Source organism: Phocoena phocoena, chromosome 4 (genome assembly GCF_963924675.1).
Source record: "Phocoena phocoena chromosome 4, mPhoPho1.1, whole genome shotgun sequence".
NCBI classification, from domain to species: Eukaryota; Metazoa; Chordata; class Mammalia; order Artiodactyla; family Phocoenidae; genus Phocoena; species Phocoena phocoena.
The window spans coordinates 69,865,451-69,888,007 of NC_089222.1; the positions used below are offsets into that span (position 1 = coordinate 69,865,451).

Below are 22,557 nucleotides of genomic sequence, written 5' to 3' on the forward strand. Positions count from 1 at the left end.
AGGGCAATTGTAGTTGTTGCTGACAGATTCTGTTTTCCAAGTGGAGGGAAGATAACTCCAGTTTCTAATAAAACTCATAAATGACACTTTATAAAGAACCTTCATGCTAGTTGAGACACAGATGTAGAGAACAAACGTATGGACACCAAGGGGTGAAAACCGCGGTGGGTGGGGATGGTGGTGTGATGAATTGGGCGATTGGGATTGACATGGGATTGACTGATGTGTATAAAATTGATGACTAATAAGAACCTGCAGTATAAAAACAAACAAACAAACAAAAACAACACTAAACTTTCTTTGGGTTATTTGTATGGAAATATGTTAATATAAACGTTTCAAACATTACATGAAATTTCTAAAAATCTTATGTTCTGGTATAATGTTATGTCATAATTCTAGTTATTTAAAATGTATATCTCAGAAATCACTAAATTTCCTTGTCAATTGAAAAAAATAAAAATAAAACAAAACAAAGAACCTTCATGCTCTATCAGTTTCCATCAAAGAAGAATGAAATATGACTAATATTTTTATTACTACCAACTTAATCAAATTTTCCTTGGCCCTCTGTAATCTCCAAGTGGAAAGGTTAGATTGCTCTGTTAGTTAATGGACCACTAAAGAAATTTAATTGTCTTAATAGCAGATCATGGAAGGGTGTGAGAAATTAACAGGAAGTAATTTCACACCTTAATTAATGTCACATAGAATCCCTTTTGGAACTGTAGCAGAACTTTATGTGCTGGTTCAGAACGTATTGTCAAAAGGATGCACCCAGTATGCCGTAAATATTTATTATAAAGAGTTAAGAGACATTGTGAACAAAAAGATCTATATCTTCAGTTAGAAAGAGATCAGAAGTAGTATTTGTGTGCAAGAGATAGATATAGAAGAAGAATATGTCAGGGAGAGGTAGGAGGGCTTTATTAAAGACTAAATTCAAAGCCAGGAAAAAGCTGCTTTGAATGAGTTAACTGGTTTGGGGAAAGAAGGTGTCACAGGCTGGCAGAGATCCCAAACTCAAAAGGTGGAGAGAGAGATGCTGCTATTATCTTTTCTGTAATAGAAACATTCAAGAGCATCAAAAGTATGTTTTTACTCCATCTTTCTGTTTTTGTCTTTTAGTATGGTTGGGTCCAAAAGAGGATTTTGGAAAACAAACCGTCTAGTTCTCTTTCAAGTTAACTGAAATAAAAACATCAAAGTAATTTGCCAGGGCTTCCCTCGTGGTGCAGTGGTTGAGAGTCCGCCTGCCGATGCAGGGGACACGGGTTCGTGCCCCGGTCCGGGGGGATCCCGCATGCCACGGAGCAGTTGGGCTCGTGAGCCATGGCCGCTGGGCCTGCGCATCCGGAGCCTGTGCTCCGCAACGGGAGAGGCCACAACAGTGAGAGGCCCGCGTACCGCAAAAAATAAAATAAAATAATTTGCCATTAGTATCTTCCTAATAGGAGTTTTACAAAATCAGGACTCCTGATTTATTCACTTCTTTGGTGTTTTAGTACAAAGGTTTTGAAGAAATTATTTTCCCTCCAAATTCAATTTTCATTGTCTCTAATACTTTATTCAATACCACGCCTCACAGCCTTTCTCTAGTACATAACACAGTAACACAATGTCCAATTTCCAAGGGAAAATGAAAAAGGCTGTTTGCATTGATCTGACAGATTTGAGAGATCCAACTTTCTTACAATGCCAATCTTCATATTATTCCTGTGAAATAGATGGAATTTATAATCAGTTGCATCTCCAGAGATTACCTAGGTTGAAGTAAAAAATTATTTTTGCAAAATTACTTAGCAAATCATTGGTAAAGTTTTTATTAGAAGAATCAGACATTTGTTTATCCTTGACTAATTGATTACTATCAAGTAACTCTTTCTTAGTGATCAATGTGGTACAATAGTTGGTATTACCTCCACTAACTCCATATAGTAATTTAACCCAGCACTAAAGTACAACCATCCTAATAGCAGTAGGAAAGGTAATTAAATATATTAATGTGTTTAATATATTTAATTCCATGGTGTCAGAGTGACAATTTACTCTATATTAGATTAGGCTTAGTCCAATATATAGATCATACTAATTTGAATACATTTAAATAATGGCCTACGGCCAGACTGGATCAGAATGAGCACTGAAACAGCAAATTCAGTTTAGAACACTGAGTCTCAAACCTGGTTGCCATCAAAATAACTTGGACAATAAAATCAGAATCCTATGGAGATTTGATCTGAGAATTGGTAGCTTTTAAAACCACTCCAGATGGTTTTGATACTGATGTTTGGGAACCAATGATCTACATTATATACTGCTGAGACTTCAGTTAGGTTCTATTAGCTTGAAGCAACAGTTCTAACAGACAGAAAGGGTAATCTGTAACTGTCGTAAAGGTGTGTGAGTGTATGTACATGTTGTGTTAGTCTTATCTTCCCACTAGAAAATAAATTGGTAGAAACTGGTTAGGTGTTCCTTTAGTCCAAGTTTAATATTTCTGTAGCGATGGCTTACAATTGATGTTTACTAATTTCACTTTGGAAATGTATTTCTCACTCCAGGATTAAGTTCTTGAAGCTTAAATCTTGGAAAGCGCACACATTCTTTTCAGGGGGAAGGAACTAGATTCTGAATATCCAACCACTTGCAAGAGCTGAGCAATGAACTCCTTGAAGGAGGAGGGAAGAGAAAAGGCAGAGATTGTTTCTTGTTCTTTGTCAGAGAGTATTTGGCTGGTGTATCTGAAGCTAAAGGGGGAGGTCACCATCCAGACAATTAAATCTGGGGGAGTTACTTATCTGTGGTGTGAACAATGCTCTGAATGGACAAAACTGGGAATGGTGAAGCCTGCACTGTTGTCTTAAATTCCAGGGGAGGGTAAGTAAAGGTTGATGTGCAATGTACGTGGTAATGGGTTTAAATATCAAGTCCATCCATCTGTCTGAATAGATGCCCTTGCAACCCCTTATTAACACTGCCTATGTTCTAAACACAGGATGGAGGGTGAAGCTGTGAAGGGAAAGGGGCTGGTGGGTTATTATTACCATGCAACCAGTGCATGACTTAAAAATCATCACACTGACGGAGCTTAATTTTGGGAATCCTGACATTCAAAATGACATCGCCATCAGGACTGGGAAAAAGGCAGAGCTATTTGAAAAACAAAAACAAAACGAGAGTGGCACTCAAAGCTGGACATAGCCAAGGTCGCTAGCATTTGCAGAGCCGCAGAACCAGCCCTGGACAGCAGGTTTCTAGATTTGGCTTGTGAGACAATAAAACTTTGTATGATTAAGCTGCTCTTAACATGGGTTTTGTGTTGTACACAACCAAACCTAATTCTAACATATACAACTAGGAATGTCTGGTTTTCTTTTCCCACATTTGTACTGAAATGCAGCAAATATGAAGAATTAAGGCAGCTCTCAAACTCGGAACATGGTAATTGTATACATTTCTCTTAGAAATATGTACATGATCATACAGACCCAAGAAGAAGCTTGATTAGCCAAAATGCAGACAGAAGTCATGATCAGGAGGGTACGTTACAGGTGTTTCTTCTTTTTTTGGGGGGGGGAGGGATTTAGTATGAAATGCATTATTCATAAAAGGAATAAACAAAACACAAGGATTTTTTACTTTTCCTTTATACTCTCCTGAATTTTCCAAAAATTGTTAATGAGCACGCACTACTTTTATTGCAACAACAAGAAAATCAACTTAAATGCGCAAATAAAAATGGTGCAATAGTTTTAATAGTTTACTCACTCTGCACCTGGAGTGTTTTTGTCTACCTAATCCCCACCTCTCATCTCAAATGTTCTGAACCTGACCTGGCCCTTTCAGTATCAACTTTCCAGTATCTTCCTTTTGGTGGAAGTGCTGGCTGGCTCTTTCTATAAATCCCAATATCATTTCCGGCAACATTTAGTCCATCACTTTTTACATTATACTACTGCCATTAGTAAACATACTTCATATCTCCAAGAATATTATAAAGTTTCCCGGAGAATATAGTTCTTCTTTGTCTTTATACTTACCTATGTGTTCATTTGTTCATTCACTTGTTCGCTTATTCAATTGATAATGATTATTGGATATCTCCCTATGATATGCCACGTGTTGTACAAGATACAAGGAGATATGAGAAAAATAAAACATTCTGTCATTTAACAAGTGATCTAATTATGGATAAGAAGAGACAGAGTGGTAAATAGGTGAATTTAATACAATGTGATAATTTCTAGAAGAGAGAACAAGATACAATAATAAGGTGACAGAATATTTAATTCTACTTGAAGAAAGTCAGGGAGGCCGTCATAGAAGTATTAACTCTTGAATTAATTCTTTACAAGGACTGATAGGCATTCTCCAGGCACATGAATGGAAATTTTGAGGACAGAAGGGCAAAAAAAAAAAAAGTACATAAAGCTCAAAATAGTAAAAATGTATTACAAGTAGTAAAAATGTAGAACAGAAGAAAGTTCTGTTTTGTGTGGTTAAAAGCACAAGGTGTGAGGGGAGGCTTGAGAAAGACTAGGAATTTTGAATGTCACATTTCCCCCCAGCGCTTTGAACATAGTATTGATTTAACAAATGTTTGCTGACTGTTTCAGTCATAGGTAATCTGCAGCAGGCACTGTGTCCCTACACTGGTGGACTTGACCCTACCTTATAGATATTTAGGGGACAGTAAGCCTGGCTAAATCACAGAATAGCAATGCACTGCCTCAATTTTCTCATTTCTTTGGATGAGGAAGCTGAACTAATGTCTTAAGAGATTATAATGTAACTTTTAGAGAAGAGTGTTATGTTGGTAAATGTCCACTCCACTGCTGCTTTCTTAGCCTGTATTAAAAAGCTTGACTGAATACAGTAAATGTGGTTACCTCAATGGGAGAGTCTCATCCTGCTTAGGGAACAAGTTGCCAAAAATGGGTTTCCTCAGCATGATATTATTTATTCCACTGATCAGTTGAAATAAATGAACACTATATTAAATGATCAAGGGAGGGGAAGTTACAGGCTCAGTTAAGAGGGATAAAATTTTAAAACTGTTATATTTATTAGCACAGTAAATTGAATATTATTTTCTTTCCTTAAAAAATACAAATAAAAATTAATACATTATATTATGAGATTTGTTCAAAAAGATGTAGAAATTAGGATATAAACATATTTCTAAAAGACTTGTAAAAACTTTAAAGCATTATAATAGTACTATTGGTTTTTTCAAGAGTGTAGCCTGAGAAATTAAATTATTGTGTTCAATAAAGAAGGAAATTACATTCCAAATGGTCACTACCACTATTTTTCTACTTTCAAGAACTTGCTAGCCTCTATATTCAAGCGGTGTTTTCTAAGTGTCAAGTATTTTTAATGGAATTTTATTTTTTGATAGGAAGAGGTACTACTGTGTTTTCTGAATCTTTGTTTTGATCTGTTGTATGACAAACAACCTACTGAGTGAAAGGAAAAGGGGCGGAACTGGCATCAACACACAGGTCAGGGTCTAAAGAAAAGAAGCTTGTCTTGTACCTTCAATAGGTTTTGGTACAAAATGTGATGAGGGCTTGGTTTTCTTCACTCTGTTCCCCTTCATAATTTGACCTTCCTTATTGAGTCCCAGAAACCATGCTCGGCCTGATTCTTGCTGACGGTACAGTGTGGAAGAATAGATCACATAGTAGTTTTCAAACACAGATTCCTTAAATTTGCATTCTGGAGTGAAAACATCCTGCAGAAAAAAAAAAAAAAAAAGATACAAAAGAGAGAAAGGATTTAATAATGAATCAGCAAATATTTAAATCCAATGAGCCTGAAATATAGGTTCTCTGTTAAGAAAAAATGAGAAATAATTGCACATAATTTCTATTAGCATTTGGTTTAAAGATTTATCATACAAAATCAAGAAACGAGATTTCCTTTCTAAACAACCTTACTCCACAGAACACTGTCAGGCTTGAATAATTTCTTCGGTTAATATCACTCAAGACTGTGCCCATGTCCACGCTCTGATCTCAGTTTAATGTTTTTTAAATTTAAGAGAATAGCCATTGTGCATTTTTGTGGCCCTTAGCATGTAAAATGTAACCCTGGGAATCAAAATATAACACAATCACGGCACACACAGGCTCAGCAGACATTTTTGAAGGGACTACCCTATATGTTCACAAATCTGTGAAATACTCAAAGCTTGTTCCATAAAATCACTAGTATACTACCTCTTTGCTTAACGTCAGTAACTTTCCTGTTAATTTCTTTGAAACTTTTTTTTTTTACTTAGTAATTAAAATTTCAGGTAAAAATATCAGGAAAAAGTAGTAGAAAAATTTTACTACTATACTGTATGATCTCCAGTGAAACATATGAGAGTTTTAGTTCAAGAAGGAACCTTAAAAGTCCTCTACCTCACCTTCACCATTTGATAAGTGAGACAACCAAAAGGTTATATGATTAATGCAAAGTTAAACAACAACAGCAAAATTACTGCATCAATGCCAGAACCCACATTTATTGCTTCACAATCACTGCCTCTCAAGTTCACCTTTTCTGCCTGAGTCTTGTTCAGTGACTTACAATGAGATTTTATAATCAATACAATAAAATCAAATCCTAACATGTCAAATGAACAAAATGTATTTCATGGAAAGAAGAAATTCCTCCCCTTCAAAGAAAAGCTGAAGAAAAACAAATGTGATAGCATCTTATCAGCTACAAGTAAATAAGAATCCTACATGTCAAACATATTCACAATAGTCACTGCCGTCTTCACTAAGTGCTAGAAGAATCTCTTCCTTGTAACCCTTTCAATGAAAGGCCCCAGTGATTTAATGCAGTTACACCTGGAGTTAAGTTATTGAGGAATATGTGGGACTAAAGCTGTTGAAACCATGTCCTTGGAGGTGATTCTTGCAGACTAATCCCCTGGCTTCACTTCCAGGGAGCTACGGTGATGCATCTGTGGAGACAGATGAAGGTCTTCAAGGATAAAGAAACTGCTGAAAGGACTCTGTTGATTTTAAATGGTTCAAAAGTTATAGACCCCAAAAAATGAGACAAAAAATATGGGACGGGAGATGGAAAGGTGGTTGTACCCATTAAAATAATAATAGTAGTAATAATATTTCAATAATTAATTATATTGATAATAAAAATATGATGTCACAGAATACTCTCAGTTTTAAGTAAACTAAGTGGCTTAAGAACCAGAGAAACAATTGACTATGTGGTACCATTTCACATCTGCTATGATGGCCATATCAAAAAAGATGGACAATAAAAAGTGTTGCTGAGGGTTTAGAGAAACTACAATCCTCATACCTAGCTAGTAAAAAGGTAAATAATGCAGCAGCTGTGGGACATAGTTTAGCAATTCCACAAAAGGTTAAACATACAGTTACCATATGATCTAGCAATTCTACTTCTAGGTACATACATATGAGAATTGAAAATATATCTCCACGTGTGAACTTGTACACAAATACTCATAGCAGCGTTATTCATAATGTGGAAACAATTCAAACATCTATCAATGGATGAATGAACAAATGTGATATATCCATACAATGAAATATTAGATAGCTATTAAAAAGGATGGAGTACTGATTCATGTGACAACACAGACGAACCTCAAAAACATTATGCTAAGTGGAAGAAGCCAGATACAAAAGGTCACATTTTGCATGATCCAATGTATACGAAATATCCAGAACAGGCAAATCCAGAGACAAAACATAGATTAGTGGTTGCCAAGGGCTGAGGAGATGGGTAAATGGGAAGTGATGGCTTTTTTGGAGAGACGGAAGTTTCCTGGGATTAGATTGTACAACTGTATGAACAAAACCATTGAAGCATATAGTGTAAAAACAGGAATTTTACGGCATGTGAATTATTTCTCAATAAAAAATGAGGAATCAGATAAATGAAGTAACAAGAGAAAGTAAGGGGAAAAAATGAAACTACTGCATATTCCTTGTCTGGCAACACAAAAATCCTAATTTGTGGTCCTGTGTGCTGAACAATGGGCTCTCCTATGACCTTGTCTCAATATTATTAGGACAGAGTTTGACCATTGCCAAGTATAGGAATCAAAGTGATTCTGATTAAATTTATAAGATAATCTAAAAGTTCTGGTTTCCTTCTAGGACTAGGTTAAAAAGATCTGAAAAAGCTAAAAATTTAGCATAGATTTTATTAGTTATACTTTTTAAGACAAACTAATCCAAATCTCAAAGCTTTTTCTAGGTCTAGCTCGATATTAATGAACTCTAGATGCTAAGGGACTCTTCAAAGTTCAATGAATAAATTCTATATATAAGACTTCAGACCTCATAATAGAAGGTGGGAGAAATATATGGGGCAAGGAATTGTGTGTATAAATACATCTTATCATACATGTAATACCTATTTACTTATAAGTATACCTCACAGAAATATGAAAATTTGTAGATAGAAAGCTGCTTACTGCCCTTATTTAACAAAGTAACAGAAGCCCTTGATAGTTAAATAATTGTTTTGTGAGTCATAGTATATTAGAGGGAGATCCAGACCCTGGGCTAGAACCCTGCCCCCCGGCTGCTGGTTCAGTACTTTTTCCAATGCCACACAATGCTTCCTTACTACTTAACCAAGCCTACTTTTGGTACCAAGCTGTTGATTGGAGGCAAGCCATCATCACAACCATGCCCACCAGGTATAATTACTATGCTGTCTTTTATACATATGAAAGTAATATTTTTATTTAATAAATAGTGAACTCGTAGGTTTCCATTTAGTTTCACAATTGTTTAAAGTCTGCTCCTAGAAGAGCGAAAGTCCAGAAAATTGGGCAGGGACTGAAGTCCTGGGAGCATGAGTCAGGGATAGCATTAGGTAAGGATTGAGCCTTGAAATTCTGAGTTGGCGAATGGGGATCCCAGATATAGTATCCAGGTGATAATCAGATATAAAAAGTCAAGTGAAGTATCCCATTTAATATTTTAAAGGGGCTATGCAGAGTCAGAATTCAGAAATGAGGCAATTGATAATACTCGGCCAGGGAAAAACATTTCAGGAGGAAAAAAATGGCAAAAGCTTAGTGCAGGCACTTCTGTGGGGCACGGCCAACTTCCTAGAAATGGGGAGGAAAACCTTAAGAACACCGAGCCAGCTTGGACGATCATTCTAAGTGCAACCTTTACAAGATGTTCAGCAATTTCAATATAAAGTTGGGCATCAAAGAATTTACAATATACTTGCTACTATCACTCTATGTGTGTAATGAGAACTCAAGAGTCCTCTACTTGGAGTAGAAAAATCAGGGTTTTGCTTCTGGATCCATACATAATAGCTGTGTGACTTTAGGAAAGTGGTTGAACTTCTTTGAATTTCATATTTTCAACTGCAAATTAAGTTATTTTAAGGAAAATAAGAGGATGGATATGAAAGCATGCTGTAAGCTTATAGAATTTTTACAAACACTCCAACGCATTATTATTTTTTTCTTATAGCAAGAAAAATACAATCAGTCATGTAACTAGACATTTAATTCTGTGTTTTTGTCATAGATGATTATATCTGCTCCAGCATCCAGGACCCTATGCCATAAGTTAAGCTTTATCCTACATAGATTGTTCTTACTATAGCTAAAACAACATACACACATACATTTTAAAAATCTTTGGCAAAGACTTGGGCAATCACATATATTCAGAAGAGGTTCTGAGGTTATAAAAATTATGTTCAGAATGATAATAACTCTAAAGTGTAATGGAGATAGGAAGGCTTTGAGACAAGGTGACAAAATCCTAGACTATCTCAATCCAGGACATATCATGAAAGCAGAGTAAATAACTAGTATAAGGAGGGTTATTTTTCCTTTTGTAAAACTAACTAGTAGTCATGTTGCATCTCATGAATAGTATTTACTTATATCTATAATCCTGAGTGCTCAGTTCCATGTAGGTACATAGCAAGGCTTATAGAATAAACGTTTGTTGATGAAACAGAAACACACCCACATGCACATCATGTGTGTAAGTATGTGAAATGCTAGGTTTATGTTTCACATTTATTACTCTAAAATCTTTCCAAATCTTTAATTTGTTCAACTTAAACTGACCTTAATTTCAGCAGAATATGAATATGACCTTTGATAGTGTTTTGAAATTAATTTTGAGCACTCACTTTTTTAGCAGCATTTGCACAACTTGTTGTTGTTCTCGCATTGTACAAGTCATTATATGACCAATTCTTCTCACATTCCAAATGCCTATTCACCCTAGCCTTGTCTTGGAAAGTTGAATCACCCACCCATTTCATTCCAGATGATGAGTGAATAATGGCACACCACTTAAGCTCAAGACCATCACTCAGGACCCTTTTCAATCCCTCCCCATCCATCTGATTCTAATCTACTCTCTCCAGAATTCTTCTCGCTGATCCCCAACTTCATAGCTTCATACTCTACCTTGATCCCTCTCCCGTATTTCTTCCTGTTCTTCTCTCTGCACTTAGAGCACTGATAACCTACTCAGGTTCTGGATTCTCCCATCAATCTTAGGCTCCGTCACTGCACAAGATGAGACACTTCCTTCTTAGCCAGCCTCTAACTGTGCCAGTCTTGGCCCACCCCACCCCTATTTGAATGGCATTCTCCTTTAGATATAAGTATCATGAGGAATAAGGAGACAGAAATTTAGGGAATTTGATGGCTGTATGGATAAAATGTTATATTTCCTTCATGGTTGACTATCACTGCCAACAGTGTTTTCATCACATACTAATTCCTCGACATGCTCACACCTCTTAACCCTCAAATTGTACGTTGTTCAACTATCCTCTCTAATTCTCTATCCAATAAAATAATGGCAAATGTTTTTCTCAGTTATTGCAGGTTATTGTGAATTTTCCCTCCTTTAGCTTCTCATGATATTTACTTTTTTTTCCCCAAAGTGTATTTAATGCACTTTGCTTTGTGTCATGATGGTTTTTCTTGCTCCTGTCCTATACACTGCAAGCTTTTGCTCACAAAGACATGTTCCTCATCAGTGCTTATTAGGAAGTCCAGCATATTTAGCACTCAATTTATTCTTGTTGAAGTAAATAATAAAAATATTTTAAGGAAACAGCAAAGACTATGTGATAAGATAGAGCTGAGTTACAGCATTGATTCTGTTTCTTTAGCTGCATAATTTTGGATGTGCTATTTAATTTTGATATATCCTTGTTTTATCATCTATAAAGTAGGGGCAATAATTTTCACATTTAAAAATTTGGTGAAGACATTTAAGATCTGCTCTTTTAGCAAATTTCAAGTATACAATATAATATTGTTAACTATAGTCACATTCTTGTACATGAGCTCTCCAAAACTAATTCATCTTGCATAACTAAAACTTTGTACCCCTTAACCAACATCTCTCCATTTCTCCCTCCCCCAGGTAACTATCACTCTACTCTCTGCTTCTATGAGTTTGCCTATTTTAGATTCCAAACATCTAAATTCCACATATTTGTCTTTCTGCATCTCATTTATTTCACTTTGTCTAATACCTGCCATGTTGTAGCAAATGGCAGGATTTCCTTCTTTTTAAGGTTGAATTATATATATCTATATATAGATATATGTATATCACGTTTTTTTAATCATCTGTTGACTAGTGCTTAGGTTGCTTCCATATCTTGGCTATTGAATAATGCTGAAATAAACATTGGAATGCAGACATTTCTTCAAGATCCTGACTTCATTTTTTTGGATATATTCCTAAGTGGGATTCCTGGATCATAGGATAGTGTCTCACCACACACACAAAAAAAACCAAAAACAGAAAGAAAAAGGTAGCTATGGATATGTTAATTAGTTTGATTGTGATGAGTATTTCACAGTGTATATGTATAGCAAATCATCAAGCTGTACAATTTTTAATTGCCAACTCTACCTCAATAAAGCTGGAGAACTCCATCACGGGTTACATTCAAGTATAGCTAAAATGAGATAATAGATAATGCCAAGTGTTGGAAAGGATGTGGAGCAACTGGACCTCTCATATGTAAATGACGGTAGAACAAATTGGTAAAACCACTCTGAAAAGCTGTTTGGCAGTATTGATAAATACAAGTGTATCCTATAATTCAACAATTCTACTTCTGGATTTATACTCAATGAAACCTATCAGGCTATCTATTTATTAATCAATCTATCTATCTCTAACTATCTATCCCCTAAAAGACATGTACAAGAATGGTCATAGTAGCACTATTCATAAGAGCCCCAAAATGGAGACAACTGAAATGACCATCAATAGTAGATTGGATATGTAACATATTCTGACAATAAGATACTATAGAGCAGTGAGAATAAAAAAACTACAACTATAAGCAATAATCTGGATGATTCTCACCAACATAATGTGGAAAAAAATAAACCAAACAATAAATACAGCTACTTGCTATATTATTTCAATTATATAAAGCTCAAAAGCAGGTAAAACAATCTACTGTAGAACTCAGGAAAGCAATAACTTTGTTCAGGGAGGGTAATTAGTAAGATGAAGCAAGGGGAGGACTCTTGGGTGCTGGCAATGATGTATTTCTTGATCTGGTAGCTAGCTACACGTGTGTGTTCACTTTATGAAAAATTCATCGAGTTCTATACAGTTTGTGCACTTATTTGTGTATGTTATATTTGTCACTAAAAAATCCATAGTAGAAGAGTCAAAGCATGTGGTGAAGGTTAAGTAAAATGATAAATATTACTTCTCAAAATCATTGTCCTTCTTTTAAAATCAAGTTTTTCCCATATAATTAGCTAACATATAATGCATGAAAATTTTATACCAATAACAATCATTCATTCATAGGTTGCAGACAAATTTTGTTCATGATGAAAATATAACACTTTTGGATCAAATAATTTATTCACAAAAAATATTTTCCATCCTTTCTCCAACTCATTTATTCTACTTGTCATTTTTTATTGCAGTCCATTATATAATGCACATGATTGTATGTTTTATTTATAAATAGTGCTTATAAAACTGCATAATTTAAAACTAACCATTTGTAATTTCCTATAATAATAATAATATCAAAACATAAAATGAACAGAATAGAAAAAGAGAATTGCCCATAACACATGAAGAAATACACAATAAATTATTTTCTGGAAAACCATTTGGAGTCTCTAAATTTCTGGTTTATTATCCATTAATAATTTTCCAAACTGTCAAAGTGACCTTTGGCAAATCAGTTAACCTCACTGAAACTCAACTTCTTCTATTGTACTATAGACTTATGGGGCTATAGAGATCAAATTACATAACCTATGTGCAAGTTCTTTGAAGACCTACACAATTATTTGAGATTAATTCTTTTCCATAGAAGACTCTGACATCATTAACTTGAAAAGTTTCTACATTTTAGAGTGACAATTGCTTGGAATACATTTTTTGAGAAGTAAAGAATGTTATGTGATTCAATCACAACCACTTTTGCTCCTTCTAGCTTTACGTGTAAAACGTATGCTTTCTAACTCAAGTAGGAATCCATAACTTTTATAATCCTGTATGATTAATAAAATTAAATGGTACCATAATTATGATTCATCTTCATCCAGTTCTTTGTGGATCCCCATTTCCCCTCTCACTGCTCTGGCTATAATAATCCATGGGATGAATGTGCAGTGAATGAATGAATACTCATCACACTGCAGCCACTGGTCTCCTTGCTGTTTCCCAAAAATAACAAGCATAAACCATCTCAAATCCTACACAATTGATATTCTTTGTTCCTGGAAACCTCTTCAATAGCATATTAACATGGCTTGATCCCTCATTTCTTTCAAGTCACTGCTCAAGCGTGACTATCTCAGAGACCTCCCCAGATTACCTTACATAATTTAGCACCTCCTCCAGTCACTTTCTAATTCTTTACCTTGTTTTCTCATTTTTCATAATCTAACACTACCTGTCTAAGCTTTATGAAGGTAACTACTATAATTGTTATATTCCCCTCGAATTCTCAACAGTTCCTGGAATTAAAAAAATGTCTACTCCAACAAAATAATTTGGTGAAAAGACATCATGAGACCTGGATTTTTATTCTTGTTTATCTCTAATTTGTGTTCAAATTGGGATTATCAGTTTCCTTCTTAGGCTCCTTGTTCTCCTAAATGTAAAAGAGAGTTGTTTGTTGAACCAGGAAATCTAAAACATCACTTCGACTTAAACCTTCTATAGCTTTATCATTCATATTAGATGGTTAAATAATTTCTTGAAATTAAGCAGTCATGATAAAATATCGTTACTTCAAAAACAGTGTTTAACTACCAAAAAGAAATAGTAGTGATATATTATTATTAAGAAAACAAAATGTAAAATATAAAAGAAAAGGTAATCAGAGAAAAGAAACTTTGCTATTATATAAGCAATTATAACTAATGATTCTCCCTATAAAATGTAAAAATTACTGATTTTTCAAACATATGCTAGTACAAAGAACCCTCTTGTTTTGATTTTTTCCTTTCCAGTTGGAAACCAAAATCTAAACTCTTTTTAATGCACAAATGCATCTTCCCTGTTTGCCGTAAACCTTGTTTATTGGATTGTGTATAAGGACGGAATTAAATACTTGATGGTTCTTGCAACACGATTTACATCCAACAACTCCAGAGATACACAGTTCCTTTGGTCTTAACCTTTGGATATTTGGCTGTGAAGCTTCTGGTTCACTAACCTCATTAGTGACTTCTAGATGCACAGAACTTGAAAATCTTGGGAATATTAGCAGTTGCTTTGTTAACTGTGTTGTCAGACATAATGATATTAAATCAAGCAAGAGAACTATTGTTTCCCATCCTGACAAGAGGCAAAGAAAATGCTGAAATACATTATCTCAAATGAAGCATTTTTTAAAAACTTGGTTGCTTTGACTAGAATAAGTCTAATTTTATAACTTAAACTGTAGATATGGGAATCTTTATATACTTTTGAGATATTTTTTACTGGAAAACTCCTGAGCTAATTTCTCTAAAACTGAAGGTTCTTTGTTAATACTTTCTTTGCAAAATCTTATAAGGCAACCAAACTAAAGGTTCTTTGTTAATGCTTTCTTTGCAAAATCTTACAAGGCAACCGGGTAAACTTATATCATCATAAAATCATGAAAACTGTAGTGTATTGGAAACATAATTTTGGAGGCAGATAGACAAAAATGTTCATCTCCCTAATTTTTAAACTTGGACAGGTTACTTAATTTCCCTAAAGCTCAGTTTCTTCACCTGTAATTAACACTAATCATACCTTCACTATAAGGTTTTGATTATTAAACAAGACAATGTAGGTATGCTAAACACAGTAACTGGCATATTACTTACTTTCCTTACTTTCTCGTTACAATTTTCAGGTGATATCTGATATCACAAATGAAAATGTGTTCGCCTGAGCAGTAGGTTGAGAAAAGTCACTTTCCTTATGGACTCCAAATCATGTGTCCTGAGTTTCTCTTCCCTGTAACAGGCTAATCAAGGCTATTTTGCTTAAGGCTCAATTTTCAATTTGGTCATCTATTTACAGAGTACACAGATAAATCTGACCATTTCTCTTTTTCTAGTAAAGGATGATTTTGACATCAGTTTAAAATAAGTGATGTGATGATGTTACCTTCTAATGAGGCGCAATACCACAAAGCCATCTGACTTATCCTTTAGCCAGAAGCCTGCAAGTATAGAAGTAAGGTGAGGAGTGGGAATTAGAAGAAGACCAGTGGATGAGGGCATATATCATATTGCAATTCACTGTTATCACAAAAATTATTTCCAGAAGTCTGAATGCCCTAGGGACAGAGAGCAGATATTGGGGGAACAGTGCAATTCTCCAATTAAAAACACCATTAATTCTTATGAAGTGAGCATGTACACAGTATGTAACCAAATGCCCCCTTATGATTGAGTTTGAAAATCAAGGCAAGTACGTTGAATACCCCTAACACTTTATGTGAGAGGATGTGTGCCTCAGCCTCTGTCTTCTTTTCTGGGGATAAGGATGAAAGTGGGAATGTTTTCAAATTCCCTTATTTCAATTTAAACATTATTATACCTTTTGGAAAATCATTCTGAATACTCTGACGGCCCCAGAAATGATCAACTAATGAGAGAAATACATTCTTAAAACATGAAATTTCCCAATTTTTAAAATTTCATCTGTCAACTTCCTTGAAGTCAGAATAATTGGTATCAAACATAACTTCCTATTATAAATAATTATAAAACTGGACAAACTATATGAGACAGTAGTTTCCAAGCACTTGTCAACTGGAATTGTAGGGTTTTGATCTTTGAGAGAAGGAAAATGCATGGGGTAAGCACCATATTAACCTTGACTTTCTTTTCTTTTTTTCTTCTTTTTAAAATTTGTTTTATTGAAGTATAGTTGATTTACAACCCTGGCTTTCTTCAATGGGCACTGTTCAACCCTGAAATGGAAAGGTGAAGCTGAGGTATAGCACTCTGGGTATTTTGGAGCTGTGGTGTCAGAAACTGGAGGTTGGGACTGCTAAGGGGACTTGGATTTGTGGAGCAAGGTTCCAGAGAAAAGGAAGCTGGTGGAATTGGGGGCAGGAGTCTGTATGGGAATTTCCTGAGGGTCTTGGGCTTATAGATAGACTGCATATGCTGAGAATGAGATTCCTCAAGCCTAGCACAGAACAACTACTGAAAGATTGATAACTGAATGAACATACCATGGCTGGGCAGGGCCGGGATATGATGAACTTCTAGACAAGCCAGAAAGGAGAGACCTCAATAAACACATTGGACATTCGTTGGAGACCTCAAAAGGCCATTTTAGGACCACACTGTAAATCTCTAAATAAGGTCTCCCCGCCGATCTCAGACTAAAGACAGAAGCAAAATAGTCAAGACCTAAACACACACACACACACAGGATCAAGAGGATCTATTACTTTTTAATTTAAATGTCAGGAAAGAAAGCACACACTCGAGATTGGTTTAAGATGGCAGAGTAGAAGGACGTGCTCTCACTCCCTCTTGCGAGAGCAACAAAATCACAACTAACTGCTGAACAATCATTGACAGGAAGACACTGGAACTCACCAGAAAAGATACCCCACATCCAAAGACAAAGGAGAAGCCACAATGAGACAGTAGGAGAGGTGCAACCACAATGAAATCAAATCCCATAACTGCTGGGTGGGTGACTCACAAACTGGAGAACATTTATACCACAGAAGTCCACCCACTGGAGTGAAGTTTCTGGGCCCCACGTCAAGCTTCCAAACCTGGGGGTCCAGCAACGGGAGGAGGAATTACCAGATAACCAGACTTTGAAGGCTAGCAGGATTTGATTGCAGGACTTCGACAGGACTGGGAGAAACAGAGACTCCACTCTTGGAGGGCACACACAAAGTAGTGTATGCATCGGGACCCAGGGGAAGGAGCAGTGACCCTACAGGAGACTGAACTAGACCTACCTGCTAGTGTTGGAGGGTCTCCTGAAGAGGCGGGGGGTGGCTGTGTCTCACCGCGGGGACAAGGACACTGGCAGCAGAAGTTATGGGAAGCAGAAGTTCTGGGAAGTACTCCTTGGTGTGAGCCCTCCCAGAGTCCACCACTAGCCACACCAAAGAGCCCAGGTAGGCTCAAGTGTTGGGTTGCCTCAGGCCAAACAACCAGTGGGAGGGAACCCAGCCCCACCCAACAGGAGACAAGCAGATTAAAGTTTACTGGTCTCTGCCCATCAGAGCAACACTCAGCTCTACCCACCACCAGTCCCTCCAATCAGGAAACTTGCACAAGCCTCTTAGATAGCCTCATTCACCGGAGGGTGGACAGCAGAAGCAAGAAGAACTACAGTCCTGCAGCCTGGGGAACAAAAACCACATTCACAGAAAGACAGAAAAGATGAAAAGGCAGAGGGCTATGTATCAGATGAAGGAACAAGATAAAACCCCAGAAAAACAACTAAATGAAGTGGAGATAGGCAACTTTCCAGAAAAAGAATTCAGAATAATGATAGTGAAGATGATCCAGGACTTCAGAAAAAGAATGGAGGCAAAGATCAAGAAGGTGCAAGAAATATTTAACAAAGACCAGGAAGAATTAAAGACCAAACAAACAGAGATGAACAATACAATAACTGAAATGAAAACTACACTAGAAGGAATCAATAGCAGAATAACTGAGGCAGAAGAACGGATAAGTGACTGGGAAGACAGAATGGTGGAATTCACTGCCACGGAACAGAATAAAGAAAAAAGAATGAAAAGAAATGAAGCCAGCTTAAGAGACATCTGGGACAATATTATACACAACAACATTTGCATTATAGGGGTCCCAGAGGAGAAGAGAGACAGAAAGGACCTGAGAAAATATTTGAAGAGATCATAGTCGAAAACTTCCCTAACATGGGAAGAGAAATAGCCACCCAAGTCCAGGAAGCGCACAGAGTCCCAGGCAGGATAATCCCAAGGAGAAACATGCCAAGACACATAGTAATCAAATTGACCAAAAATAAAGACAAAGAAAAATTATTGAAAGCAACAAGGGAAAATGAAAAATAACATACAAGTGAACTCCCATAAGGTTAACACATGATTTCTCAGCAGAAACTCTACAAGCCAGAAGGGAGTGGCATGATATATTTAAAGTCATGAGAGGGAAGAACCTACAACTAAGATTACTCTACCCGGCAAGAATCTCATTTAGATTTGATGGAGAAATCAAAAGCTTTACAGACAAGCAAAAGCTAAGAGAATTCAGCACCACCAAAACAGCTCTACAACAAATGCTACAGGAATAGCTAAGTGGGAATTCTCTAATTGGGAATTCTCTAATTCTCTAATTCTCTAAGTGGGAAACAGAAGTGAAGAACAGGGCCTACAAAAACAAACCCATAACAGTTAAGAAAATGGTAATAGGAACATACATATTGATAATTATCTTAAACGTGAATGGATTAAATGCTCCAACCAAAAGACACAGGCTCGCTGAACGGATACAGAAACAAGACCCATATATATGTTGTCTACAAGAGACCCACGTCAGACCTAGGACACATACAGACTAAAAGTGAGGGGATGGAAAAAGATATTCCATGCAAATGGAAATCAAAAGAACGCTGGCGTATCAACACTCATATCAGATAAAACAGACTAAAATAAATAATGTTATAAGAGACAAGGAAGGACACTACATAGTGATCAAGGAATTAATCCAAGAAGAAGATATAACAATTATAAATATATATGCACCCAACATAGGAGCACCTCAATACATAAGGCAACTGCTAACAGCTATAAAAGAAGAAACTGACAGTAAGACAATAATACTGGGGGACTTGAACACCTCACTTACAACAATGGACAGATCATCCAAACAGAAAATTAATAAGGAAACACAAGCTTTAAATGAAACAATAGACCAGAGAGACTTAATTGTTATTTATACGACATTCCATCCAAAAACAGCAGATTACACTTTCTTCTCAAGTGCACACAGAACATTCTTCAGGATAGATCATATCTTGGGTCACAAATCAAGCATCAGTAAATTTAAGAAAATTGAAATCATATCAAGCATCTTTTCTGACCACAACACTATGAGATAGATATCAATTACAGGGAAAAAAACATAAAAAAACACAAATATATGGAAGCTAAACAATACTTTACTAAATAACCAAGAGATCACTTTAGAAATCAAAGAGGAAATCAAAAAATACCTAGATACAAATGGCAATGAAAACATGACGATCTAAAACCTATGGGATGCAGCAAACACAGTTCTAAGAGGGAAGTTTATAGCTATACAAGCCTACCTCAAGAAACAAGAAAAATCTCAAACAAACAATCTAACCCTACACCTAGAGGAAAGAGAGGAAGAAGAAAAAACAAAACCCAAAGTTAGCAGAAGGAAAGAAATAATAAAGATCAGAGCAGAAAACAATGAAATAGAAACAAAGAACACAATAGCAAAGATCAATAAAGCTAAAAGCTGGTTCTTTGAGAAGATAAATAAAATTGATAAAGCATTAGCCAGACTCATCAAGAAAAAGAGGACTCAAATCAATAAAATTAGAAAGAAAAAGGGGAAGTTACAACAGACACCACAGAAATACAAAGTATCCTAAGAGACTACTAGAAGCAGCTCTATGCCAATAAAATGGACAACCTGGAAGAAATGGACAAATTCTTAGGTATAACCTTCCAAGACTGAACCAGGAAGAAATAGAAAATATGAACAGACCAATCACAAGTAATGAAATTGAAACTGTGATTAAAAATTTTCCAACAAACAAAAGTCCAGGACCAGATGGCTTCACAGGAGAATTCTATGAAACATTTAGAGGAGAGCTAACACCCATCCTTCTCAAACTCTTCCAAAAATTTGCAGAGTAAGGAACACACCCAAACTCATTCTATGAGGCACCATCACCCTGATACCACAACCAAAGATACTTAAAAAAAAATTTACAGACCCAAATCACTGATGAATATAGATGCAAAAGTCCTCAACAAAATACTAGCAAACAGAATCTAACAACACATTAAAAGGATCATACACCATCATCAAGTGGGATTTATCCCAGGGATGCAAGGATTCTTCAATATACGTAAATCAATCAATGTGGTACACCATATTAACAAATTGAAGAATAAAAACCATATGATCATCTCAATAAATACAGAAAAAGCTTTTGACAAAATTCAACACCCATTTATGATAAAAAATCTCCAGAGAGTGGGCATAGATGGAAACTACATCAACATAATAAAGGCCATATAGGAAAACTCACAGCAAACATCATTCTAAATGGTGAAAAACTGAAAGCATTTCCTCTAAGATCAGGAACAAGACACGGATGTCCACTCTCACCACTATTATTCAATATAGTTTTGGAAGTCCTAGCTACAGCAATCAGAGAAGAAAAAGAAATAAAAAGAATACAAATTGGAAAAGGAGAAGTAAAACTGTCACTATTTGCAGATGACATGATACTATACTTAGAAAATCCTAAAGATTCCACCAGAAAACTACCAGAGCTCATCAATGAATTTGGTAAAGTTTCAGTATACAAAATTAATGCACAGAAATCTCTTGCGTTCCTATACACTAATGATGAAAAATCTGAAGGAGAAATTAAGTAAACACTCCCATTCACCACTGCAACAAAAAGAATAAAATACCGAGGAATAAACCTACCTAGGGCAACAAAAGACCTGTATGCAGAAAACTATAAGACATTGATGAAAGAAATTATAGATGATACAAACAGATGGAGACATATACCATGTTCTTGGATTGGAAGATTCAATATTGTGAAAATGACTATACTACCCAAAGCAATCTACAGATTCCTTGCAATCCCTTTCAAATTACCAATGGCAGTTTTTACAGAACTAGAACAAAAAGTCTTAAAATTTGTATGGAGACACCAAAGACCCCAAATAGTCAAAGCAGTCTTGAGGGAAAAAAATGGAGCTGGAGGAATCAGACTTCCTGACTTCAGACTATACTACAAACCTACAGTAATCAAGACAGTATGGTACTGGCACAAAAACAGAAATATAGATCAATGGAACAGGATAGAAAGCCCAGAGATAAACCCGCATACATATGGTCACCTTATTTTTCATAAAGGAGACAAGGATATACAATGGAGAAAAGACAGCCTCTTCAATAAGTGGTGCTGGGAAAATGGGACAGCTACATGTAAAAGAATGAAATTAGAACACTCCCTAACACCATACACAAAAATAAACTCAAAATGGATTAAAGACCTAAATGTAAGGCCAGACACTATAAAACTCTTAGAGGAAAACATAAGCAGAACACTCTATGACATAAATCATGGAAGGTCCTTTTTGACCCACCTCCTAGAGAAATGGAGATAAAAACAAAAATAAACAAATGGGACCTAATGGAACGTAAAAGCTTTTGCACAGCAAAGGAAACCATAAACAAGACAAAAAGACAACCCTCAGAATGGGAGAAAACATTTGCAAATGAAGCAACTGACAAATGATTAATCTCCAAAATATACAAGCAGCTCATGCAGCTCAGTATCAAAAAAACAAACAACCCAATCAAAAACTGGGCACTAGATCTAAATAGACATTTATCCAAAGATATAGATTGCCAACAAACACATGAAAGGATTCTCAACATCACTAATTATTAGAGAAATGCAAATCAAAACTACAATGAGTTATCACCTCACACCAGTTAGAATGGGCATCATCAGAACATCTACAAACAACAAATGCTGGAGAGGCTGTAAAGAAAAGGGAACCCCCTTGCACTGTTGGTGGGAATGTAAATTGATACAGCCACTATGGAGAACAGTATGGAGGTTCCTTAAAAAACTAAAAGTAGAATTACCATATGACCCAGCAATTCCACTACTGGGCATATACCCAGAGAAAACCATAATTCAAAAAGACACATGCACCCCAATGTTCATTGCAGAACTATTTACAATAGGCAGGTCATGGAAGCAACCTAAATGCCCATTGATAGATGAATGGATAAAGAAAATGTGGCACATATATACAATG

General features: G+C 35.9%; 1 protein-coding gene across 3 annotated transcripts in view; it reads right to left on the reverse strand.

Moving 5' to 3' along the window:
- The window catches only part of FGF12 (fibroblast growth factor 12), a 575,717-nt gene that overhangs the window by 13,215 nt on the left and 539,945 nt on the right, over positions 1–22,557 (reverse strand). For all 3 annotated transcript variants that reach the window (XM_065875999.1, XM_065875998.1, XM_065875997.1), the window contains one exon: positions 5,542–5,740. In XM_065875999.1, the coding sequence (XP_065732071.1) occupies positions 5,542–5,740 (199 nt within the window). The remainder of the gene's footprint in view (positions 1–5,541; positions 5,741–22,557) is intronic.